This window comes from Rhinoraja longicauda, chromosome 15, assembly GCF_053455715.1.
Source record: "Rhinoraja longicauda isolate Sanriku21f chromosome 15, sRhiLon1.1, whole genome shotgun sequence".
Taxonomy (NCBI): domain Eukaryota; kingdom Metazoa; phylum Chordata; class Chondrichthyes; order Rajiformes; family Arhynchobatidae; genus Rhinoraja; species Rhinoraja longicauda.
This window is the reverse complement of record NC_135967.1, coordinates 33,824,296-33,851,671: the sequence shown is the minus strand read 5'-3', so window position 1 is coordinate 33,851,671 and position 27,376 is coordinate 33,824,296. Positions and strand designations below refer to the sequence as shown.

The 27,376-nt window shown below is 40.8% G+C and overlaps 1 protein-coding gene across 1 annotated transcript in view; it reads right to left on the bottom strand.

Annotated features, from left to right (window-relative positions):
- tex11 (testis expressed 11) overlaps nt 1–26,795 on the bottom strand; it is a 67,473-nt gene extending 40,678 nt beyond the window's left edge. The window contains exons 1-7 of the mRNA XM_078411850.1: nt 26,644–26,795; nt 12,589–12,646; nt 11,637–11,732; nt 8,669–8,750; nt 6,114–6,189; nt 5,074–5,225; nt 2,353–2,438 (exon numbers count right to left, since the gene is read on the bottom strand). Coding sequence (XP_078267976.1) covers nt 2,353–2,438; nt 5,074–5,225; nt 6,114–6,189; nt 8,669–8,750; nt 11,637–11,732; nt 12,589–12,646; nt 26,644–26,795 — 702 coding nt within the window. The remainder of the gene's footprint in view (nt 1–2,352; nt 2,439–5,073; nt 5,226–6,113; nt 6,190–8,668; nt 8,751–11,636; nt 11,733–12,588; nt 12,647–26,643) is intronic.
- Nucleotides 26,796–27,376: the final 581 nt, after the last annotated feature.

The following is a 27,376-nucleotide window of genomic DNA, read 5'->3' as shown; positions in this document are numbered from 1 at the left end:
AACTGCATCTGCCATGCATCCGCCCACTCACACAACCTGTCCAAGTCACCCTGCAACCTCATAGCATCTTCCTCACAGTTCACACTACCACCCAGCTTTGTATCATCTGCAAATTTGCTAATGGTACTTTTAATCCCTTCATCCAAGTCATTAATGTATATTGTAAATAGCTGCGGTCCCAGCACCGAGCCTTGCGGTACCCCACTAGTTACTGCCTGCCATTCTGAAAGGGACCCATTTATCCCCACTCTTTGCTTTCTGTCTGTCAACCAATTTTCTAGCACAGCCTCAGAATAAAAGGACGTATCTTTAGAATAGAGATGAGGAGGAATTTCTTTAGCCAGAGGGTGGTGAATCTATGGAATTCATTACAACAGATGGCTGTGGAGGTCAAGACATTGTGTAGATTTAAAGAAGGGATTAATTTGTAAAGGTGCCAAAGATTACGGGGAAAAGATTGAATGGCGGAGTAGACTCAATGCGCCGAAATGCCTACTTCTACTCCTATGTCTTCTGGTCTTATAACGTATGAGCACCTCGTACATAACGAATGGGCACTTGGGAGGCCAGCAGAATAGATGATGGATATGTCGGCTGCTATGGGGCTGGAAGCATCTTCTGTCAGGTGGGAACAGGTCATTCTTGAGAACTCTCTCTCTCTGCACCCCATTGATGCAAAAATTGGCAGCTGTATCAAGCTGAGTAGATTCATTCACTTAGTCAGTGAGGCCAGCTTGTGGCTACTCTTCCTGTGTCTACTCACTCTCTCATCTGCTCCTGTGATCCTCTCCCACACATGATTTCTGTTTATTTTCAACTTACTAACAGTTCTCAGGAATGGAATCTTATCGTAACCTGGGATCTTACAGTATCCCACTCAATACCTCTTGCAAAGCAGCCGTTCAGTGTTTATAGTGTACCATGGCTTCCCTGCTGACAACTGGGCTTAAATCAATCTAATACATCTTCTGCACATATTGATACTGGAAAAGGTAAAGATTGTGATGATAAACATACTCCATTCTAATACAGATGCTGGTACTCGTAAGTGTTCATTGATTTCCCCAGTCTCCCCTTTTCCTTCATCCAAATGCAGACAGAATATAGACATAGAACAGTACAGCAGAGGAACAGGCCCTCTGCCCACAATGTCTGTGCCATACATGATACCAAGTTAAACAAATCTCCTTGCCTGCTTGCAGGGAAATGCTAAAGTACTGTGTCCTGTATAACAAGAAACCGTCTATGTATTTCCAAGAGTTACATTCCGTCATTAAAAACAAGTTACATTGTGGGTGGGGTTAACCTTAAGTCATTTTTTTGGCCTGCATGGAATGTGGGCTGAATGGCTGTCTTCTGTGCCATAGATTTCCATGACTCTATGACATGTTGGATTGACACTGCCTGATGCTTCAAGTTCATGAGAGATTCTGTATATGCTTACATGGAAGGGAGTTAGAGCCAGAACTCAAGAGAGAAAAAAACCTTTAAAATTGTCCCTTTTGCAATTGTTGCCTTGTCACCAATTGGGCATGAGGTTAAAATTCTACCCCACAGAGTCCAAAAACAGATAATAAATATAAAACATGGAATAGTACAGCTACTATTACAACAATACTACAGGAACAAGCCGTTAGCCACAAATTCTGAGCTGAAAATTATGCCAAGTTAAGTTAACCTCCACTATCTGCATGTGATCCATATCCCTCCATTTCCATGTGCATATCTAATAGCGTCTTGAATGGCACCAACATATCTGCTTCCACCACTACCCCTGGCAGCATGTTCCATGCACTTACCATTGTCTTTGAGAAAAACTTGCCTCAAATTTCCTTTAAATTTTCCTCCTCTCACCTTAAAGCTATGCCTTCTTGTCTTTGACATTTTCACCCTGGGGTGAAGGTTCTGACTGTCTCCTTTATCTATGCCTCTCATTTTATATACTTCTATCAGGTCCTCCACCCCTTAGTCTCCAATGCTCCAGAGGAAACAATCAAAGAATGACCAACTTCTTATTACAGCTAATACCCTCTAATGTAGGCACCATTTTGATAAATCTCTCCTGCACCTTCTCCAAATCATCCACATCCTTCCAGGACTGGTGCGACTCATTACACATAAATGAAGCAAGCTCAAATATAGGTTTAACTATATGTTTGATGACAATTTACACTGACATCAATGGTAAAAAATATCAGACCTCACGAAAAATGAATGCAACCAACATATAGCCACAGTATAAAGATGAATTCAGCATAAACGCGACTTCAGTCTCAGAATGAAGGTAACCCAAGTCCAGGTTGCAAGACATAACATTTGGTTGGATTTCATGAGGATTCTAATATATCTCACCTCAAAATACTTGGCAGCTCTTTCCCAGAGAACAATGTGAAATTGGGTCAGAATATCTGACGACAGCCTTTTCCCTGTGTAATGACCTAAAATTGTCATCAAAAGAATTGACCACAATGTAAGTAAACAGAAAGACCTGATAAATGGAACAAAAGCTTTAAAGCTCAGTACTGTTCAATAATTTTCAATGAAAAATATGTTTGCCTAACATTAAATTCCCAGCAAACCAGCCCGTGAACTGCCTCCATCTGCAAATAATTCTGAAGTGATAACTTTTGTACAAGCTTATTTGATTTTACAAACAAATTCTTCATGATACTGAATGTAGAAAACAGACTTTGGAGCCACAATTAATGAAGCAAATTGTTGAGGCAAGCCATTTTAGAAAAGTGGATCAGTTCAAACTGGACCCAGATAACCCACATGCAGAAACATTTCCCAGCTGTGGAGAATGAACAAACTGGTATGTGCATCTGAAAGGTCTCATGTAAAACAGGAATATGCCAGGATTATCTACTACTGAAGACCCTCCCCGTATACACCCTGACAACCTCTGATGGCTCACCACAAGCAAAAAATTAAAAATATAACATTATAATTATTCAAGCACTCTCCATCTACAGTGTCAGTAATCTCATTCTAACAAAGGAGTTGTGTGTATACCAGCCAACCATAATGTAAAGCTGATACCTGGTGCAAAGGGCATCTAAACCCTCCCTAGCGCATCAATATTCTATCACTGGGCTGAATGGCAAGTCAAGCATTATTGGCATCTGAGCTCTAATTCAACTTGGACTTCTGTATTGGCCAAACAAGAGTAGAAGTCCAAAATAAGCTAAGTGCTATTTTAATCCCGGTCCTGGTTTGGCCTCTTTTTGAGTCCTGGTCCAAATCAGATTAAAGAGGCAAGAAAGATATTCAACCATTGCAGGAAGACAGATAAAAAGCTCAAAGACTAATAGACAAAGAAATGAATTATGAAAATAGCCTGAAGAAATTTGATTCCATTGCTCTTGAAAGAAGACTATGAGAAAGTGATGTTACAGAAGTTAATCTAGAGATAAACTTCAAATTTTGATTGGTAAATTTACATGAAAATTGGTGCATTGTTGATAATGAGGACATTCTTAGGTTACATAGCTAATAATATAAAATGTCAACTAGTAACATGACAGACTGAATTGTATCCTGATAGGTGTGAGGTGATGCATTTTGAGGGGACTAATACAGATTAGACATACACAAGAAAATTATGACCCTGGAAAGTATTAAGGAACAGAAAGACCTTAGTGTAAAAGTCCTAGCATCACTGAAGGTGGGCGGTAAATATAATGGTTAAGAAACCAAACTGGACACTTCCCTTTTATTAGCTGAATGGAAGATCAGGGAGATAATGGTACAGTCTTAAAGAGATTAAGTGGAGTACCGTGCACAGTAATACGCAAAAAAAAAGGAAAAAACATTAATCGTTAAAAACATTGACAACTTTAATCAAAGGAATCACAGCATGAATGATAAGAAATTCTATCCATCTAATGCCAGTCACTCATGCAATGAAGGGGAATTAATGCCACAAATGGTTTCGGTTGTATAACTGTCATGATGTGAAGCCAAGGAACAAACCAAGCTAGGGTGCATCAGGCGACACATAAGACCAAAGAAATAGATTACCAAAGTGGAAAACCTGGATATATTACCACTATTAAACAGCTTAACTCCATACACGATTTATGTAAGCAGATGTTAAAATTCTAGCCATCTTCCTTTCAAATGTGTTTCCTCATCTACTCTTATTAGAAATGCATTTAATTGTAGTCTACTAAAAAGATACTGTGGCATCTAAATTGAACTAACTAACATGGAATTTGCAGTTTTCTGCTGCAACATCATGAAACATAGAACAAGCCTATAGAACAAGCCCATAGAGGGCAGCACGGTGGAGCAGCGGTAGAGTTGCTGCCTTACAGCGAATGCAGCGCCTGAGACTCAGGTTCGATCCTGACTACGGGCGCCGTCTGTACGGAGTTTGTACGTTCTCCCCGTGACCTGCGTGGGTTTTCTCCGAGATCTTCGGTTTCCTCCCACACTCCAAAGACGTACAGATTTGTAGGTTAATTGACTGGGTAAAATGTAAAAATTGTCTCTAGTGTGTGTAGGATAGTGTTAATGTGCGGGGATCGCTGGGCGGCGCGGACTCAGTGGGCCAAAGGACCTGTTTCCGCGCTGTATCTCTAAATCTAAACCCCCTCCAAAAAACAGGCCTATAGGCCCATAATGTCAGTGCTGAACAAGATGCTAAGATAAACTAAGCTCATCTGCCTGCACATGATCAATATCCTCAATTCTCTGCATGTCCATGTGTCTATCCAAAAGCCTCATAAACACCACTATCATGTCTACATCCATCACCACCTCGTCTGCACTCTCTCTAAAGCGTCAACATTTTTCTTGTAATGGGGCGACCAGTACTGCATGCAATACTCCAGCTTAACCAGTCTTATAGAGTTGCATCACTTCCTGACTCTCCTACTCAATGACCTACCAATAAAGGCAAGCATACCATACATCTTCTTTCAAAATAATGATAGAATGTGCCCAAATGTAACAGATGCTCATCAAAAAAGATAAATAAGTGAAAACCATAGATCGGAACAGTTTATGACATATCTTACCCAAATACTGCTAATTTGCGGATTCCAAATCCGATTGATTATTTCTTACCTGTAATTATGTCTTCCAATTTTTGCTTGGCGAGATGATCTTTGCCTCTCTGCAAGAGTTGCATAAAATGCAACAGCAAAATCTTCCCAATATCATGACAGGTTTCAAACTGCTTGGACAGAGTTGTGAGAAATTCAAAGGACAGTACATCTCTGTGAAATATTAAGCATTAGTTATTGAGTCAGCATTATATTTATAGTTTTGGTAAAAATATTTATTAGAGTTAGTACAACCTATTAGCAAGAACATCTCTGGTCTGAATTCTCTTTTCATTATAATAAACGTTTCATAATAACCATGTTTGCAACTGGCCAAAAAAAAGTGAATCAAGAAATATTATCATCAATGCTGAAAGATGGACTGTTTTAATTAACTTTTACCGGTTTCAGTAAGAATTTCAAAAATGAACCACTGATTGATTAACTCTTGTAAGCTTTCCTTTTCTGCATGCTATCCTTTCCTGGAACTTCTGCACTGGAATAATGGGCAATGCAATGGATGCAGCATAACTCTAACACAATTATTGAGGAATATCTGGGTCACAGACTTTGTGAAAGTGTGGCATAAGAATACAAACCTAATGAGAATTAATATTTTAATAAATGGTAAATGCGATCAAGTTTTTTAAAAAAGGTAAAATCTTTTGATTTTGCTTTTTCATTTGCTGTAAATTTTATCTGGGTCATTACACGTTTTAAACCATTAGGAAAAAGGATTGGTTCATCAAGAAAGCACAAAATTGATTCAAGCACAGTAAATATATATTTTAACCAAATAATTTGCTTAAATGGTAAGGTTCCCCACAAATTTAATCAGAAAATGTGACAATAGTAAATAAGTCTTGCAAATAATAAATATATATATACATGGGATTGATTTTTCACTGTCCATGCATCACATAAGTTGAGGTTATAAAGGAAAATAGCCAAGAAATATTACACATCCTTCATACAATCAATTCTCAATACCAATGAAGTAAAACCAAAAATCTACTGAATCATTCTTACATATGTCTAATGCAAATAGTGGATTTTACTAACCGGTCATGTTCCAATAATAGTTTTGCAGCTTCAAGACAAACAGTAAGCGACACTTTTCCAAGGAGATCTCTAACAGCTAACATAAATACCAAAATGGCAAATATAAAGGTCAATTAAAATTAGAAACATCAAAACTTTTAAACAAGATTATGTAAAAATGTTTGAAATTTACTTACTCCATTTTGATAGAATGATGCACAAGATGAATATACCGAAAGAATAGATTACGAGATATATTACTCGTGATAATATAAGCCAAAGTGATCAATACACAGAAAATATTGTGTATATAAACATAGCACAAAAAGTAAGGAAATTTGTGTTTGGTAGATTATTTATTTGTTGTAACAATACTTCTTGGCAATAAATCTTATACCGTTGGAAAGCCTGTTTATTTCCCTTTTAAATAGTGCCACATTTGTAAGGAACGTGCATTTGTGGGATGAGCAGCAGAGCTGAGTATATGGGTTGCGCCCATGAAAAATTTGCCAAATCTTCTCTGTCAATGCCAAACAGGTTATTCTGCCATTGACTCTTGTTCGGTGTTGTTTGGTGGATTGGATGATTGAAGTCTGAAGAAACAAGACATATTGGCAATTTAACAATTTATTCATTTAATAAACAGGAGCCACAGTGGCGTGTGGAAGCACCATACACAGCCATAACAGCCTGGCACCTCCTCCTCATGCTGGTCACCAGCCTGGTCACACACTGTTGTGGGATGGCATCACATTCTTGTCAGCACCTGGGGGTACCAGAAGCTCAAAACAAGAGTCAATAGCAACAGCAGAATAAGCTGTTTGGCATTGGCGCATCCCATATACTCAGCTCTGCTGCTCATCCCACAAATGCATGTTCCTTACAAATGTGGCACCATTTAAAAGGGAAATAAACAGGCTTTCCAACGTTATAAGATTTATTGCCAAGAAGCATTGTTACAACAAAGAAATAATCTACCAAACACAAATTTCCTTACTTTTTGTGCTATGTTTATATTGCAATATATCCTGCATGAAAATATTAGCCAGATCATTGCCAACCAAGATATTTATATCCTTTTTAGTCACGGGTGAAGTCCATGAGTATAGGAAAATTACCAACGTTTTTCTTTTTTTTAAAGAGGAGAAATAGGGATAATGCAATAATTGTTTTCCAATGGTGGAAATATCAAATCCCAAAGTGATTTGGGATTTTTAAGGGGGGAAATTTAAAGATGTGTGGGTGAAGTTTTTTCTTTTTACAGAGAGTGTAGATGCTTGGACGCACTGCCATGGGTGTTCATGGAAGCAGATACAATAGTGAATTTTAAAAGCATGAAAATGTAAGGTATAGAGAGGTATGGATCATGTGCAGGCAGAGGGGTTTTGCTTAATTTGGCATCACATTCGGCACAGACATCTTGAGAGGATGAGCCTGTTCCCGTGCTGCCCTGTTCTATGTTCTAGCTTCTAACCTGTTATCCAGAATCAGTGAATCATCGTGCACATTCTATCTTCAGCCATTGTAGTTCTGAATTCAGTGATTCTGTTTATTCTATTAACTAGGCATAAAAATATTTGGCATATTGAAATAGTTAATTTTGACTTTCATATTTTGTGGGGGGCAGGGTGTTCATAGGATAATTATTAACAGAGGTGACAATGTGGAAATTGTCATTTAAGGATTTGGGTTTATCATGGGTGGGAGGTATTGATTACCTATAAATGCCATTAAAAATGGTGAGGAAGCATTTTCCTGGTCCATTACAGTAATATCAGGGAAGGAGCTCAGCAGTGCTATTATTGAAGAAAGGGCAACATTGTGAATTGGAAATCACAGGAGCAGGAATATATACGCCAAGCAAGGATGATATACGATTTTTAGAATCCACCTTGCTGGTTTTAAAGTTAAAACAGCTTTCTTAGACTTTTAAGGAGATATCGGTCAGAGAGGAAGTTTTGAAGGGTAGTAGTCAATCATTCTGTACAGCGCACACAATGCAGGTATCACATAAATGTTAGACCACAATAAATGCACTGTGGCTTGCTTTGTTCTCAATGAGTTCCAACTTCTTCACTGTCTTTGGTGCTTCATTAATAGAAACAAGTAGAAAGCATTCTACTAAGTCTTCTGAACTGCACTCATAAAGGCAAGTAGAGAACATTCTTCCATGTCCTCAGAACACAGAAAATTAATCGTAACCATGACTTGTGTATTATGGAAAGTGTGCAATGTCATGACTTTCTAAGTGCTAAGGAGGTGTGCAGACTTAAGGTTCTAAAGCTCTCTGTAATAACACCATGGATGCTGCAAGTCATATTCACCACACATTGTGTTAACAAGAGTTTGGGTGACATACCTACTTGGCTCATAATTTTCTGTTGTACAAAATATTAAGTGATCAAAACATGAAAATAATAACATTAACGCAAACAACTGAAATACTTAATTGTGTCAATATTACGATGCCAGTATTGTACTGCCAGTGTTAAATATCATGATGCCATAATCTTCTTTCATTATAATTAATGTTCATTCTGGTCCATATTGAGCTCAAAGAAATTTCTGCGTCTTACCTGCAGAAACAGCTTCATCAGGAAAAACACAGCTCAATATGATTTTTATCTTTAAGAACAGTCCAGCTGGATGGGGATTTTCCTGTTGGATTAAGTAACCAGAACTTCTCATCAGATAACAGTAAACTTTTTCTCTTAAATTCTAAATCATGCTTTTTCATTCATTTACTATGTTTTAGCTATGTGGTACAGTGATGACAATATTTCCTGTCTCCCCAACTAAAATAATGATGCTCTCTGGATCCCAAAACTCACAGCAAACCTATGCCTTATGCTAAAGAAAACTCTTCCCAGCATATCTAAATCAGGAATGTTGCCATGCAAAGATAGACATAAAATGTTTAAGTAACTCTCTGGAGAAAATAAATAGGAGACCCTTGTTCAGACTGCTTGTAGTGGAGGTGGGGGGACTGGAAGCAAGAGATAAACCTCCACCTTCTGATTCCCATTACTAATCACATCTTCCCATCTCCACCCCTTTCCACATTTCGCAGAGACCGCTCCCTCCGCAACTCCTTGATTCACACATCCCTTCACACCCAAACCACCCACTCCCCAGGTACTTTCCCGACAAACACAGGAGATGTAACACCTGCCCTTATACCTTCTCCCTCAATTCCATCCAGGGACTCCAACAGTCATTCCAGTTGAGACAGAGGCTCATTTGGTGTTCCCTATGTGGGCTCCTGTGCATTAGTGAGACAAAGCATAGACCTGGCAATTTTTTCGCTGAACACTTACGCTCAGTCTGCCAAGGCCTACCGGATTTAACCACTTTAACTCCCATTTCCATACTAGCTTTTCTATCCTGGGTCTCCTCTATTGCCAGAGTGAAACCAGACGCAAAGTGGAGGAACGGCATCTTATATTTTGTTCCAGTAGCTTACACCCAGCGGTATGAATGTTGAATTTTCAATTTCAAGTAACTTCTACAAACACCTTCCACCCCTCCACTAAAAAAGTCCATTAACTAGTTTCACAGTTCACAAAGATGTATCCCTTTTGGGCTCAATTTGTCCTGGTATTTTCCTAGCTTCCAATTCTCCCCCCCCCCCCCCCCCCCCCCCACCCCCACTACAATCAGTCCAAATAAGGGTCCTGACCCAAAACATCACCTATCCATTTTCTCCAGAGACGCTGCCTGACCAGTTGAGTTGCTCCAACATTTTGTGTCTATATTTGATATCGATATAAACAGCATCTGCACTTCCTTTTTATTACACGTAATCTTGCATGTTTTGTCCCCAAATATAGCTATTGCTCTTCACTGTCAAAGGCTTCCTGAGTATAATATCCCTAGCTCTAAACAGATCTAGAGTCATAGAATAGGAAGCTGATGGGTGACCTGAAAGGGGTTTACAAAATCACAAGAGGACTAGATGAGATGAATGGTCAGTCTTTTTCTGATGAGTCCAGAACTAGAAGGCATAGATTTTCGATGAGAAGGGAAATATTTCGACAATTTCCTCACACACAGAGGATGATGCATGTATGAAATGAGCTGCCAGAGGAAGCTGTAGACGACCTTTGGTCCGACTCATGCATGCTGACCAGGTTTTATGACTGAGTTAGTTTCATTTGCTTGCATTTGGACCATATCCCACTACTTTTCCTATTCATGTACTTGTCTAAATGTCTTTTAAACGTCACAATTATACCACCTCTACTGCTCCCGCCCCCCAGAATTCCCTCCCGTAATTTACCCACCACTGATGTCGGGCTCACAGCTTTGATTAAATAAACGTACATGAGCCACCGTCCAGTATTCTGGTTCCTCCCCATGGTTAAAGTTGATGCAAATAGATTTGACAGTAGTTAACTAGTTTTAGCTCAAATGTTGAATGGATAATTGGAGAAATTAACAACAGCATTGGGTTAATAGTGCAGAGATATAGGCTGTTGTCACCCATATAGTAATTGAACACGAGTTTTTTGATGATGCAATGGGAGCTAATCACAAAGAAAAGGAACAGGTGAAGGATAGAACTCTCAGTTGCAGTAAAACTGACGATCCAGATAGTAAAAAATTATGCCATTTTGCAAACAATAAGCGTAATCATGAGAAGCACCCTGAAAGAATGGCATTCAGGGGGAAAAATACGTAACTGTGTGAAACAGGCATGTGAGAGAGGTAAACAAAAGAGAAAAAGAGCCGACCAGGGTCAAAAAATTGGAAAAGCTTTGAAAATTTACACACAAAATTACCAGTTTCAAGCCTCTTTTAGTGCATTTCAAAGTAAAAACAGACATTACAAAATAATGTGAATATGTCACTGTACACATAACATTTTGAAGTAAATTTGCACATTAATTGATAATCAGCCCAAAAAGGTGGTAATTGGCTTTTATATTTTAACCCAGTCTTAATTAATTTAGTTATATAATCTTGCACTTAAATTTAATATTTACTCATTACAGTTCCACCACTGATTTTCTGGCACTCTTGGTTCCAGAGCTTTGCTGGTTTATCCAGCAGACCACGGAAGTCGGCTATGAGGATAGGTTTGCTGGCTCCAGTTGGGCTGGAGTTCAGGAGCCCCGGCCGCAGGTTGCAAATTCAATCCACCGATCGGCCATGGAAGTCCCGATGAGGTTGAGATTGGCTGCCTTGCCCAGCCGAGGTGCCACATTTTCGGGGAGACTTCCAGGGCGCGGCGGGTTTCTCGCGGAACCCCGAGCGACCTCTAGCAGAACCCTAGTGTCTATAACATCGTTTTTTTCTTTCTTATTTTCGATCTGATTGCTCCGGTTATTTGGCAAAGTGAAAAACACAGAAATCATGCAATAAGCGAGGAAAATGGATTTGAAACGTGGAAATCCGCGGAAACGCAGAAAATTCACATGCCTGGTGAAAAGGCAGTGAACAGAATAATAACACACCACAATTGAAAGCAAGCAGATGTTTATGCAAAATTAACAGGCATAACATGTGGCGAGTGCATTTATAGAATTGTGTAATACGCCTTACTTCATTTGCCAAAACAACAGCATTGAGAGCTCTCTCCTGATGTTGCCTGATGTCCCACTCCAGATAAACATTAGCTAATAAACGCAAAACTTTTGCCTAAAACAGAGAAATATCAGTAGGTTATGAATAATATCTCCTATAATTCTTCATTTTGTTTGCATTTCAATACATTGGAATAGAATTTAGTCGATTCACTAAATGCATAACACAAGAGGTGTACTCGGTATTTCAACTCCAAAATTCGATTACCTTTAATGAAATTGGATTTCATAACAGGAGTCAAATGAGCGCTGTTATCATATTGCACTGGTAATATAAATGCCCACCAGACAAATTCCTATCACTGTACCTTTAACATGGCCTCTAATTATGTACGGCACAGCGTCATTCATGCAGTGGTTGAGGATCCTTCAATGCACAGTACAGAAAATGAACAAGGAGGCACAGCAATAATTGGCAAGATTCGCCTTAATAGACGTGGGTTTGGAATGGTGGAATAATGAAGGTTTGCTATAGAGTTTAATGAGACCACACTTAATAGTACTTGAAATACAAGCTGTAATTTTCATGTTTGTTCCCAAAGAAAGACATTTGCTTAAAGTGCTGCACAAAAATTTAATAGATACAATTTCTTAAGAGTCACAGAGCAGAATGGGCCTCGCTTTGAAAAAAAATCCATCAAAAATTAATCAACCTCAACATTAAATATACTCAACGCCAGGTTTTGTCCACAGGAATAAAACAAAAGTCGAGATGAGAAAAGGAACTTGTAAAGCAAATTTAGTCATGATCTAATTGTCTGGTGGAGCAGGCTTGAATGTATTCAGTCATTCTGTGTTTATATGACTGAGACTGGTACATTTTTGGACAGGTTTGATGGACCACAAGGACCACCACTGTTTCTGCATCCTATTTCCTTATGTTATGTACAGAACATATAAACTGTACATACCTGCACAGGAGAACCTGGGGAATATCTTTTATCCATTTTGCCAATGTCATAGCTCTGACTGGTGGTAGAAAATACAGCTTTAGTTACATTAACAATATTATCAAAATCTATCCCACAAGATCACATCCTCCTTTCATCAAAGGTAGATACAAAATGCTGAAGCAACTCAGCGGGACTGGCAGCATCTCTGGAGAGAAGGAATGGGTGACGTTTCGGGTTGAGACCCTTCTTCAGACTGATGTCAGGGGAGTGGGTGGGACAGAGATAGAATGTAGTCGGAGACAATAAGACTGGTGGGAGAACTGGTAAGGGGGAGGGGATGGAGAGAGAGAGGGAAAGCAAAGGCTATTTGAAGTTAGAGAAGTCAATGTTCATACTGCTGGGGTGTAAGCTACCCAAGCGAAATATGAGGTGCTGTTCCTCCAATTTGCGCTGGGCTTCACTCTGACAATGGAGGAGGCCCAAGACAGAAAGGTCAGATGGGAATGGGAGGGGGAGTTAAAGTGCTGAGCCACCCCCTTTCATCATCCAGCTAATCACATCCATGCAGTTAAAGAAAAATTAGTGTAGATTCAGAATTATAACTGGAAGGTAACACCAGTTAAAAATCTCTGTTTGCAATTTGCCCAATGTAATGCCTTAAATCAAGAAATAAAGTTTAAGTTTAGTTTAGAGATACAGAGTGGGAACAGGCCCTTCGGTACATCAAGTCTGCACTGACCAGCAATCCCTGTACACTGGCGCTATCCTACACACTAGGGACATTTACAGAAGACAATTAACCCACAAAACTGCACTTCTTTGGAATGGATGAAGAAACGGGAGCACCCAGAGAAACTCTATGCGGTCACAGGGAGAACGTACAAACTCCGTACAGAGAGCACCCTACAGTCAGGATCAAACCTGAATTATGGCTATTCCACACTTCTAATAATTGCAACCAAAAAAATACATTTTTACCAATCACTTATCAGAAATTTCTTCAAAGAATTCGCTAAGTTGTAACATTAAATTGTAATGTTTTGGGTCAAAGATCCTTTGTCAAAGTAAGCACAAAGGTATTTGCCAAATGTCCATTTTAGATAGGACTAGACTGAGGTGGACCCATTGGGTCCAAATCTCTCCTGCGGGCCTATCCTGGGGCAACCCTCCCACAACTGACGATCCTGCAGGCCTGGAAACCCTCTCCAACTGATGAAACCCGTTGCCGGGTGGGGAGTGTCCCCCGGGGCCATGGGTGGGCGAGGGGGGCCAGGGAAGGGGAGAGGGTGCCACTCACCTCGGCCCTGTGCCGCCAGCGCCACAGCCAAAGTGAGCCGTGGACCCAAAGCCTCTCCTGCATTGGTCTAGCACCCTCCCCTCCCCCACCCACTCCATCTCCTCTCATCCCCACCTACTCCATTCCCCCCCTCAACTCCCCTTAAAACTCCCCAAAACCTCTTCTGCATGGTCTAGCACCCTCCTCTCCCCCTCCATTCCCCCCTACCCCCCCACCCCTGCTAACCCCCTTCCCCCCAAAGTAGAGGCTTTGGAAAGGGTGCACAATATGTTTACCAGAATGCTGCCTGGATTAGAAGGTATTGACTAAAAGGAGAGATTCATCAAACTTGGATTGTTTTCTCTGGAACGTCAGAAATTGCGGGGAGAACTGCAAGTATGTAAAATTGTGAGGCATAGTTAGGGTGCCCTGGTACCTTTTTCCCCAGGGTGGAAATGTCACAGACTATAGGGCATAGTTTTAAGGAGATAAGAATGGATGCCTGGAATGAGTTGCCGGGAGTGAAGGTGAAGGCAGATAATAATGGCACTAAAGGGGCTTTTAGATAGACACATAGATATGCAGGGATTGGAGGAATATGTATCATGTGCAGGCAGAGAAGATTAGTTTAACCTGGTATCACGTTCGACATAAAGTTTAAGTTTAGTTTAGAGATCACTTCCGGTGGCGCTATGGAGGCTTGAGTCCAGCGCCAACTAGCTCCGTGCCGAGGGAAAAAAAAACGGGAGAAAATTGGGTTTTACCTGCAGCGATCGCAATCTGAACGGCTGCCTGCGTGACGTCATCAGGCGCGCGACTTTAAGATATGTCGTTACAACGCAGCCCCCCCCCCCGTGGGGCACAAAAAAAAGCCGGTAAAAAACCGCAGATGGAAGAGGAAGGCCCTTTAGAGGCCTCGGCCGCAATTACAACGAGGGCCCAGGAAGACCCTTCGAAGAGAATGAAAAAGTCCGAAATGGAGGATTTTAAAACTTTTCTTGCTGCCGAATTAAAAACCTTTGGTGAGAAACTTGACTCTTTTAGGTCGGAATTTAAAACAGAAATGCTTTCTACCGTTCAGCTCATGCTGGAAAGTTGGAAGAGGACGAGGGAGGAAGAGGTCAAAGCGCAAATGGAAGTACTGGAAGCCAGGCTGGTTTTGGTGGAAACGAAGATTAAAACGGAGATGGACCCCGTTCATTATGAACTTGGTCAACATCAAATAGCGTTAACCGAACTGGAGAAATGGGCGACGTCAAATGAGGGAATGGCAAGTCGACTCCTTACTGAAAACCAACGCCTCTCAGATATGGTGATCAAATTAAATGAGAAATGTACCGATTTGGAGGGGCGGCAAAGACGTAAGAATCTAAGGATTGTAGGGGTGAAAGAAGGAGGTGAGAAAGAAATGGGTACTCGGGATTTTGTGGCAGACCTTTTACATAAAGCCTTAAAATTGGATCATAAACCTTTACTCGGTCGAGCCCATAGAGTGCAGCAAAAACGTATACAGGATGATGCCCACCCAAGACAAATTATTGTAAAGGTGCAATTGGATCATGAATTGGATGATATAATGAGGAAAATGGTTCGAGGCGGACAGCTCCTTTTTGAAGGTGCGAGATTCAGTATTTACCGCGATTATCCGGTAGAAGTTCACAAGAAAAGAGTGCAGTTCATTGAGACAAAGAGAATTTTGAAGAAGGTACCTGATCTGAGATACAGCTTGCTTTATCCCGCAAGACTAAGAGTCTCCTACAAGTCCAAGGTACACTTTTTTACAGACCATGAAAAAGCAATGGAATATGCTAAAGAAGTCGGAAACATGACAGACTGAAGAATTCACATTACCCTTTAGGAGTCCCGCCAGATCTAAAAAGACCTTTAAAGTTTTTTCAAGAGCTTTGAGGAGATCCGGAAACCGAAATGGATGGAGGACATTGGAGAAAACCGTGATCTTTTCTGTTTTTTCTGTTTACTAATCATTATTATTATCTGTATACTCATATATAACTATATATGTAATAACCAATATTTATTAAATATCTATATTACCACTAAAAATTATTAATAAAATTATTAACATTAACATAAATCATATAAATTTAATACTGTATATGATTGATAACAATGATGAATAATCAATAGTCTTCGATTAACATAGAAATGAATTACACAATTATATTATTTAGGAAGATATGCAAGAGGTAAATTAGCCTAAGTCATAATAAAGTTTGACCGTTTTTCTCTTTACTTTTCAATTTAAAATTAAATTTATGATAGATTTAGTGGAAAAATTAATATGATATGTAGAGATATGTAGAGGTTATGTGCTTATGTATGCATACATACGGGTATGTATATATATATATAGGGGTATATCGTGTGTGTGTGTATGTATGGGTATGTAAATAAGTTTGTTACTCCCAAAGAAGATATATGAATGTTAGAAATAACCCTTTATTTTCTTTGCGCACGGAGCTAGAATTTTTTTTTTTTACAAAGGCTACGGAAGTCTTTAGAATTCTAGCCACGTTAGTGTGGCTATCACTAACTACACTAATTGTAGAGGTAGTTTTTTTTCTTTCACCCTATATTAATCAACTCTATCACTTTTCTCTTTTTAAATATTTTTGTAACTTAATGTTAGAATGGGAAAATAAGACAAATACAAGGAGATGTGTTCGGAAGAGCGTTGTATATGATTTTAAATTCATCTATTTGAGGTTCGGGAGCAGGGTCAGGTTCTGTGTGTTGTACCTTCTGATCGGTTATAGACCACCTTAGAAACAATATGCAAGACATTAATATGACAAGTGGGGGTCAGGGAATAACATTTTGTAGTTGGAATGTCAAGGGAATCAATGAACCAATTAAGAGAGGTAAAGTTTTGGCACATCTAAATTTAATCAAAACTGATATAATATTTCTTCAAGAAACACATCTCAAGAAGGAATCTCAACATAGACTTAAAGCTAAGTGGATTGCTGAATCATATCACTCCTCCTTTTCCCACAAGTCTAGAGGAGTTGCAATACTAATTCGTAAAGGAATACCTTTTAAGAACTCCTCAACAATAGTGGATATTGATGGCAGATATATTATATTAGTTGGAGAATTAAATGGAGAAAAAGTGATTCTTCTTAATGTTTACGGGCCTAATTTTGATAACCCTATGTTCTTTAATAAAACATTTAATAAAATTCCTGAATTCACACAATATAAATTAATAATTGGAGGAGACTTCAATTGTACATTAGATCCATACTTAGATAGATCATCAATGCAAAAAAAAAAAAAAATCTCAATCAAGTGTATTTTTAATTCATTTATTAATACCACTAATATTAAGGATGTCTGGAGAATAGAAAACCCAACTGGACGGGAATATTCATTTTACTCACCAGTACACAAAACATACTCAAGAATAGATTATTTTTTAGTTGACTCTACGTTTATTCCATTTATTTATAATTCAAAATACCATAACATTATAATTTCGGATTCATGCACCTGTAACATTCATGATTAAATTAAATGGAATGTCCGAGAAACAAGCATATTGGAGATTTAACCCACAAAATTTGAACGAAAAGTCATCCCAGGAATATATTATTAAACAGATTCAAATATTTTTGGAGGTAAATGACAACCCTGGACACACCTATTTCTCTTATGTGGGAAACGTTTAAAGCGTATGTTCGAGGTACATTAATTTCTGCTCAAGCATTTTATAATAAAGAGAACAGGATTAAGCAACATACATTGGAAAGTGAAATTAAACAACTAGATATAGAAAATGCGAGAATGCCATCTACTTTAAAACATAATAAAATTGCTGTATTGAAATATAAATTAAATAAAATGTATTCAGAACAAGTAATAAAACTTTATCAAAAAACAAAACAATTACATTTTGAATTTGGAGACAAACACAAAAACTATTAGCACGTCAATTACGAAAAATGGAAGGGGAAAAAATAATTCATAAAATTAGGAACAGAGACAGGAGAATTATTAAAATGCCCAAGGACATAAATGATAGATTTCTTCAATATTATCAGAACCTTTATTCAACTAAAACCGTAGCACAATCAGAAGGAATAGCAGACTTTTTAAAAAATTGTAATTTAAAAGGTTAGATTCAAACGATAGAGAATTATTAGAAAGGGAGATTACGATAAAGGATATTGAGGAGTCTATTGGTTCTTTAAAAAACGGTAAAGCAGTAGGACCAGATGGTTTAGGCTCCGAATTTTATAAAAAATTCTATGATTTGCTTAGCCCACGTTTACATAGACTGTATGAGTATATATATACTCAACAGAAACTTCCAGATACTTTAAATGAATCTATAATAATACTGATTCCTAAAGCTGATAAAGATCCGGAAGACCGGGATCATACAGAGCAATTGCACTTTTAAATACAGATCAAAAATTTTAACTAAAATACTAGCGAATAGATTAAGTACGGTGATGAATAAATTAATACACCCTGACCAAACAGGCTTCATTCAGAACGATACTCATACTATAATCTAAGAAGATTATTAATATTATATATTCCAAGAGAATTATTAATGAAGATCTAGCAATAATCTCACTAGATGCTGAAAAAGCATTTGATCAGGTTGAATGGTCTTATTTATTTTTGGTGATGGAAAATATGCAGCTAGGGGAGAAATTTTGTACATGGATAAAACTGTTATATACAAATCCCATGGCTAGAATATTTACAAACCAAAGGTTGTCATCGAAATTTAGCCTAGCTAGAGGTTGTAGACAAGGATGCCCGTTATCCCCATTATTATTTGCGCTTGCTATTGAGCCACTGGCAGAAAGAGTTAGGGGGCATCCGGAAATACACGGATATAACACAAAGGACACAGAGAACAAAATTTCTCTATATGCAGATGACGTATTAATTTACATCACAAAACCAGAAATTAGTATTCCAAACTTATTAAAGCTAATAACCCAATTTGGATCACTTTCAGGATACAGAATAAATTGGAATAAAAGCGAAATTATGCCAATAAGGGAACATAACAAACAGATAATACAACAATTTCCATTTAAAATAGTAAATGAAAAATTTAAATATCTAGGTATCTATGTAACTAAGATATATACATCATTATTTAAAGCAAACTTCCCCCCGTTACTGAACAAACTACATAAGAATATTCAATACTGGAAAACACTCCCCATCTCAATGGTAGGCAAAATTAATGCCATAAAAATGATTTTTTTACCGCAAATACTATACCTTTTTCAGACAATTCCGATATATTTGACAAAAAACTTTTTTAAAAAATTGGACTCTATTGTTAATGATTTCATCTGGGATTATAAGAATCATAGGATAAATAAAAGACACTTGTGTAAATCAAAAATAAATGGAGGCCTGGCTTTACCCAATTTTTTGTTTTATTTCTGGGCAGTTAATATTAAAAATATGAATTTCTGGTTGGAAGAAATAGATCTTCAACCAGACTGGTTAAAAATGGAAAAGGAAGATTGTTTGCCTTTTGATATTGGTTCGATATTATTTGCCACGTCTAAATTAAACAAAAAAATTTATAGGGAAAACCCTATAATATTTAGTGCTATACGAATTTGGAAACAATTAAAAAAGACATTAAAACTAGATAATTTATCGCTTTTTCTTCCAATTGTGAATAATCCTTTGTTTAAGCCTTCATGGTTAGACCGGGGTTTTACACAGTGGAAGAATTATGGAATTAAAAATATGGGACAACTTTATAAGGAAGGCACCTTTCTGACATTTCAGGAGTTGCAACAGATTTATGGTCTTCGTGGAAATGATTATTTCAGATATCTTCAACTTAGAGATTACGTAAAGTCGAACTCCCAAAATTTTCAAATTAGAAATTCAGAAATTCTTGACGAATGTTGGAACAAACATCCTAATACAGAAAAATTAATATCTTATATATATAATATTTTATTAGACAGTGACATGCCTTCTACGGATTTATATAGACAAAAATGGGAAAAAGAATTAAATCAAGTAATAACGAAAGATACTTGGGAAGAAAGTTTGCAACATATAGATCAGTGTTCACTAAACGCCAGACATTCTCTAATACAATTTAAAGTATTACATAGGTTACATTATTCCAAAACAAAACTACATAAAATTTTCCAACATATTTCACCTAAATGTGATAAATGTCAACATTTAGAAGCTACATTATCTCATATGTTTGCAAACTGTATAAAAATTAAAAAATTTTGGGTAAATATTTTTAGTATAATATCTAAAATAACCAGCACACAATTGGACCCAGATCCAAAATTAATTATACTCGGAATATTAGAATTAGAATTAAATAAAACATTCAGAACAACACAAAAAAACTTTATTGATTATAGTTTAATAACAGGAAAAAAATTAATTCTAAAATTTTGGAAAGGCCCTACGGCCCCCACAATTAAAATGTGGATTATAGAAATGACGGAGACCTTAAACGTGGAAAGAATCAGATTTTCCCTGTTGGACAAACAGGAATTATTCATTGAAACATGGTCTCCTTTTATTGATTACTTAAAGGGTCAGAATAGTTCAGCACAGGAACCTGACTAGCACTCGGACTAAAGAATGAATGAAATGCTATACTTTGGAATGTACGAATATATCTCGAATGAAGTTTTTGTTATTTTAATAAATTTTTCCATTCTTCTTTAACTAATTTTTTCCTTATTTTTATTTTTTTTTTTTGTTTTTAGTTATTTTTTCTTTTAAATTGGTTTTTGTTTTTAGTTTTCTTCTCTCTCTTTTCTTTCTTCACTTCATCTACTTCGTTAGCTTTATTTAGTTTATATAAAATAAATTTAAAAAAAAGGGGTAAAAGGTATATAATAATAATTGACAATATTATCAATTCAAAAATGTATGACTGTAAAGATGTAAACAGGTTATGTACCTATCCCCAATAAAATTTTATTAAAAAAAAAAAAAAGGAAAGAGAAGGGGACGGACACTGAACACGGTCTCCGGGGCTGAACACCGGCTCCACTTTCAGCGAAAGATCAGGAGTGTTGGAGTCGGTGCGTGGCTGCAGGTTTAACAATGTCAGACCAGGCTCCGACTGTGCCCGACCTGCCTGCTTCAGGGGAGAGGAGATAAGACGACGGACGGGGTAAAAGGCGGGGAGGGAACGAGCAGCCGGCCGCTACAATAGGCGGAATGGTCCTGTCTACAGTTAACCCCGCTCACAGTCTCTGATGGGGCCGGTTTCACAGACTTAACCGTGACCGGCCTCGTTTAACCAGGGCTCTGGGAACTCGGCATCTGATGGGGACGAGGAGGGTTCCAGAGGGAAGGCAGGGACAACTTAGGGTCCGGCAGCAGAGCGGCTCCGTTAATGAATTCATTCCACAGTGAGTTCAGTTCGGTAACAACACACGCCGGTAGATCCGCGGCCACTGGTTCAGGAGATCGATCCAATTATTGACCAACAGGCGGGTTGAATCCGACTGTGACAGACTCCACAGTGAGACGTGTCCACAGGAGCGGGTGTTCGCTCTGATCAATTACTCAGACACAGTGAACTTCACAATGTAAACCCCTCCCAGTCTCACCGTCCCGGAGAGCTGCCTGTCCCGAGCACTGGGACAACTCTGGGCAAGGTCCCACTGAAGGCAAGAACTACATGCTAGTGGGTCCCGGCAGTGAGAGAAAGAGAGGGTTAGTTTCGGCTGTCTGAAAATAAGAAAAATCACAGCGTTAATTCAAAAATATTTCACTGAGAGGATTGATATACTTTAAATATTCTTGTACAACTCTCATCAGTTTGCAAGCTTGTAACATGAACAGAATCAGGTGTTCACACCGGTTAACACACGGAGTTATAAAACTTGAATTGTTCTGCTCACTTACCAGGGATTCCAACGGCAGCAATGATCACGTACAAGATTTTCTCCACGGCGTAATATTCCCAAATATGTTGTGCCATATTCTCTGCCCAGCGACGTGTCCCCGTGAGCTACCGGTAATCTCTCGTGGAATGAAATGCTGGGGCAGAACATTCCCGGAGATTTTATACCATTTTCCGTCTCCACCGGGACAGCGAAGTTTCAACAGAGTTAAAAAATAGAGATTTTGAAATGATTCGCAAACAGATGACATCAGCCAAGTGAAATCCCTGCTGAGACAGGTCGTGATTTATTCAGGGAATTGATTGAGAAACTCCAAAGACTGGGAATGGTGGCGATACTGAGGGATGGAAATTGGGAGCGGCATTGTTCCAGCAAAGGGAATATTGTTTCAAACTCCATCAGGTCCAACTCTCCGCCTCATGTTGTTTGTCTGATTTCCTTCAATCCGCTTCACTCACTAAGGCAATCCCAAATTCTAGGGACCCTCTCATGGCTTCTGGTGCCTAGTTTGAAGGTGGACTGGGCGACGTTTGTCCACAGGTTGAGGAATTAGTTCAACAGATCACCTCGCACTAAAATGGCCGTTCTACTATGCTTCACCACTCAATATGATCGCGACTTAACTGACTGCAACCTCAACCCCACACTTCCGGCGAGGCCGGTAACCATTCACTCCTTGCTTGCCTGCAGTGGGTCTGATTTTGCGCCGGGACAATAACATTCTCTGCCTTCGTCACCTCTGAGGAGGAACGACCCAAAGACTCACGACACTCAGAGAACATTAACATTGTGGCTTCAGGAATATCCGAAACACAAATAAAACAGCGAATGGTGCGGCACATCTCCCTCCTCCCTTTCTCTCTCCCTCCATCCTTACTGCTGTCCTCAATTTGAACTGTGACACTCTCTCCTACCCTCCCTATTCTCTCTCTCCCTGCGCCTCTGTCTCTGTCAACCTTTCACCCCTTACTCCTCCCTCCCCTCTCACTCTCACTACATCTCTCCCTCAGTTTCTCTCTATCTATCTCACCCTTCCCTCTCTCCCTTTTTTCCAACACACTCGCTCTGAACTCCCCTCGCTCTCCATCTTCCCACTCTCCCTTTGATAGTTCACTCTCCCTCCATCTCTTCCCCTTTCGTCTTCTCAGCTATCTCTCCCTATCTGTCTCTTTCTCTCTTCCCCAACTCTCCTCTTGCTCGCCCTCACTTGTCTCTCCAACGCCATTCTTGGGCAGTGCGGTTAAAACGGTTAGCCGCCATGGGATGTAACAGCTGTCCCTATGCCTCTTCCCTGGGGAGGGGAGAAAGTGTTTCCAACACCAGTCTTTGTGATCCCATCCCACACCGGCCCCTCCCCCCCTCTTTGTGACCCCCTCCCCTACCGCCTCATTACCCCTTCTCTGCGACCCCCCCCCCCGGCCCCTACACCCCCTCCCTCTCCCCGTCTGTGTGACCCACCCCCTCCACTCCGCCCCCACACCCCTCGTCCTCTCCAAAGCCCCCACATCCTTCCTGTAATGGGGACGACCAGAACTGCACGCAATACTTCAAATGCAGCCTGACCAAAGTCCTGGGGAGACTCATCTTGACGTCCCGGCTCTTGAACTCGATGCCCCGGCAGAAGAAGTCAAGCGGACTAGACGCCTTCTTCTCCGCTCTGTCTACTTGTGTTGCCACTTTCGGGGAGTTCTGGAGTTTATCAGGAACAGTTTCTTCCTCTCCACAATCAGACTACTTCACGGTGTTAGTATTTAGAGTCACAGAGTGATGCAGAGTGGAAACAGGCCCTTCCTTCTCCCAAATTTGCCCACACCGACCAACATGCCCCATCTACACTAGTCCCACCTGCCCGCGTTAGGTCCATATCCCTCCAAACCTGTCCTATCCATGTACCCTTCCAAGTGCCTCTTAAACGTTGTGATAGTCCCTGCCTCGACTTCCTTCTCCGGCAGCTCGTTCCATATACCCACCACCCTCTGTGTGGAAAAGTTGCCCCTCGGATTCCTAATAAATCTTTCTCCCCTAACCTTAAACCCATGTCCTCTGGTTCTCGATTCCCCTACTCTGGGCAAGAGACTCTGTGCATCTACCCGAATGATTCCTCTCATTTAATAGCATTTATTTCAAGAGGGCTTGTATACAAACGCAGGGATGTAAGCCTCTGGTCCGGCCGCATTTGGAGTATTGTGAACAGTTCTGAGCCCAATATGTGAGGAAGGATGTGCTGGCTCTGCAGAGGGTCCAGAGGTTTACAAGAACGATCCCAGGAATGAGTGGGTTATCCTACAATGAGCGTTTGTCGGCACTGGGTCTGTACTCACTGAAGTTTAGAAGAACGAGGGGGGACCTCATTGAAACTTTACCGAACAGTGAGCGGCCCGGATAGAGTGGATGTGGAGAGGATGTTTCCACTAGCGGGAGAGTCTAGGATCAGAGGGCGCAGCCTCGGAATTAAAGGACGTTCCTTCAGGAAGCAGATGAGGAGGAATTTCTTCAGCCAGAGGGTGGCGAATCTGTTAGATTATTTTCCACAGACGGCTGTGGAGGACAAGTCAGTGGATATATTTAAGGCAGAGATGGACAAATTCTTGATTAGTACGGGTGCCAGGCGTTAGCGGGAGAAGGCAGGAGAATGGTGTTAGGAGGGAGAGATAGATCAGCCGTGATTGAATGGCGGAGTGGACTTAATGGGCCGAATGGCCTAATTCTACTCCTATCGCTATCTTCTCATTAGCTTCTTGGTCGTTGCCTATTTACGTTCTCCACAGACGCTGCCTGACCCGCTGAGTTACCCCAGCACTCTATGAAACGTCACCTATCCATGTTCTCCACAGATGCTGCCTGACCCGCTGAGTTACTCCAGCTCCGTGTGTGTGTGTGTGTGTGTCTATCTTCGGTAAAGTGCGGCATTCCTGGTGAATAATTGAGGTGGAAGAGCACCGTGTGTGGATGGCAGTCTCTGTTTAATGTGTCAGACAGAGGGGGGGAGAAAGGGTGGCGAGAGAGGGGGAGAGGGGGAGGGGAGAGAGAGAGGGGGGGAGAGAGGGGGAGAGAGAGGGGGACAGAGAGAGAGGGGGAGAGAGAGGGGAGAGAGAGAGGGGGAGATGGGGAGGGGGAGAGAAAGAGGGGAGAAAGAGAGGGGGAGAGAGAGAGGGGGGAGAGAGAGGGGGTAGAGAGGGGGGAGAGAGAGAGGGAGAGAGGGAGAGGAGGAGAGAGAGAGGGGGTAGAGAGAGGCGGAAGAGAGAGAGGGGGAGAGAGAGGGGGAGAGAGGGGGAGAGAGAGGTGGGGGAGAGAGAGGGAGGGGGGGAGAGAGAGGGAGGGGGGAGAGAGAGGGGGGGAGAGAGAGGTGGGGGTGAGAGAGGGAGGGATGAGTTTCCAAGTCGGTAACCAACCCAGGCGACGATTTGCTTGCTCGCCACAGAAGATCTACAGCCACACTTACATTTCTTCACAACATTTCTTCACTAAACGTTATTCCCTTTATCCTGTATCTGTTCATGTGGACGGCTCGATTGTAATCATGTAGAGTATTTCTGCTGACTGAATGGCACTCAACAAAAAAGCTTTTCACTGTAGCTTGATACAAGTGACAATAAACGGAACTGAACTCCGCTTCCCGCTCTCGTATCCTCCCCTACTCCCCTCTCCTCTCGTCTCCTGCCCTCTCCTCCCACCTCCCCTCTCCTCTCGTCTCCTCCCATCCCCTCACCCTCCATTCTCTCCTCTCCTCTCCTGCCCTCTCCTCTCCACTCCACTCTTCTCCTCCCCTCTCCTATTTCTCCCCTCGTCTCCTATCCGCTCCCATCTCCTTTCCTCTCCTCTCCTCTCCTCCCCTCTCCGCTCGTCTCCTCCCCTCTCATCTCCCCAGGTCACATAATATCTTGCACACCTGCAAGGAGAATATAAAGATGGGGAACAGAATGATGAGGCCGGTCAGCGTTAACGTGCCGGTATATTCCTCTAAATCGGAGGGTGTAACGGAATCTGTGAATGATGGAGCGTTGAGTTGTTCTTACACTATTATTAACTGTTTGTCTTTTTCTTTTTTGTTGTTTCTGAGGGTGTTTACAGAGGAACACCCTAAGTTTACATAATTGCTGTGCTGTTGCAAGTAAGAATTTCATTTTATTTTCCAGCACATCTCAATACTAAAACTCTCCTTTGTTTGTTTTTTTGTTCCTAAAATACAGGCAAAACGGTAAAAGTTAGCGTGACAATTTTAGGCCGAGTACACCTTCTAGTACACACCTCCGAGTACACATGGTCCTAACGGAAGACGTTTCATTGAAATCGGTTTTATATATTTTAAGTTGTTCACATTTTAAAGTTTAAATCTATTTCCTAGGGAGGGAGAGGGAGGGAGGGAGGAGGGAGCGGGGAGGAGGAAGGATGAGGGGGTTGAGGGGGGTGAAGTGGTGGGGAGGGCAAGGAGGAGTCAAAAGGTGGGCGGTGAGGAGGGAGGGAGGAGGGAGGGAGGAGGGAGGGAGGAGGGAGGGCGGGCGAGGATGGAGGGCGGGGGTAGTGGGGGACAGGAGAGGAGAAGAATGGAAGGGGAGTGGGGGAGGAGAAGGTGCTAAACCAATGCAGGAGTGCTTTGGGCCCAATGGGTCCACTTGGTCCAGTATGACAATTAAACTCTTTTGGCATTTGACATTGGAATTGGTGAATGAGTCAGTTCCTGGCTCGCAGGCTTGCAACACTTGTATTGGAAGCACCGACTGGTCATGGTGCGGCTAACGGGTTTCGTGGTTCCCCAATCACCGGAACCGACCGAAAGATGGACAGTCAGGTATAAACTATCTACTCTTTGACACGCTGGGCTCTCAGGATACGCTCACGTAACAGAGTTATCCGGTAAAAGACCAACAGTTCAATAACTCCCAGTCATACAGCAGGGATGCCAGGAACGAATCACTCGGTCCAGACTGTCCGAGAATGGACTGACAGCGGCCGATCACTCCCTCGGTGGCGGCTGTGCTCTCGGAACCATTCATTCGCTTTCTTCCAGGATTGTCGAGGATGGACCGAACACTCGGGTCCATACCTCAACGTCACTCTTTTGAAACACGAACCAAAACGCTGAAACCCAGAGATGAGGTAAGAGTGTCTGCGACATCAGAGCTGGTTAAGACCCAGTAGATTAGTATGGTAATACCGAAGGTAATGGAGATCGAGGTCATATTAGGGCTGTGGTTGGGTACAAATGGCATACAGAAAGACGGCAGAGTTGTCAAAGATCAACGTCATAACTCAGGGCATCGCGACACGCATTTCGCATTGCATTTCCATAGGTCCAACCTTTTTCAACAGTTTGGCAACGTGATCCTTCTTTCATTGGATCAGATATATTAATGTTTGCTGATAAATGCACTTTAGAAGCCTCTGTGTATAAAAAAATACATGTGTACTTACAGCACCATCTCGGCTAAATTCAGACATGGGCTGATAGATGGGAAGAGACATTGGGGGAATGAAGTGCTCGCAAACGACCATCTCTCATATCATGCCAACATATCCCAGGCATTCAATAACATTGTCACATGCTCGACCCCGCCATCAATAAAAACTAAACGTGCACGGGGTTACACAGTGTCTCCGGCAACATGTGTGAAGGAAATGGGCA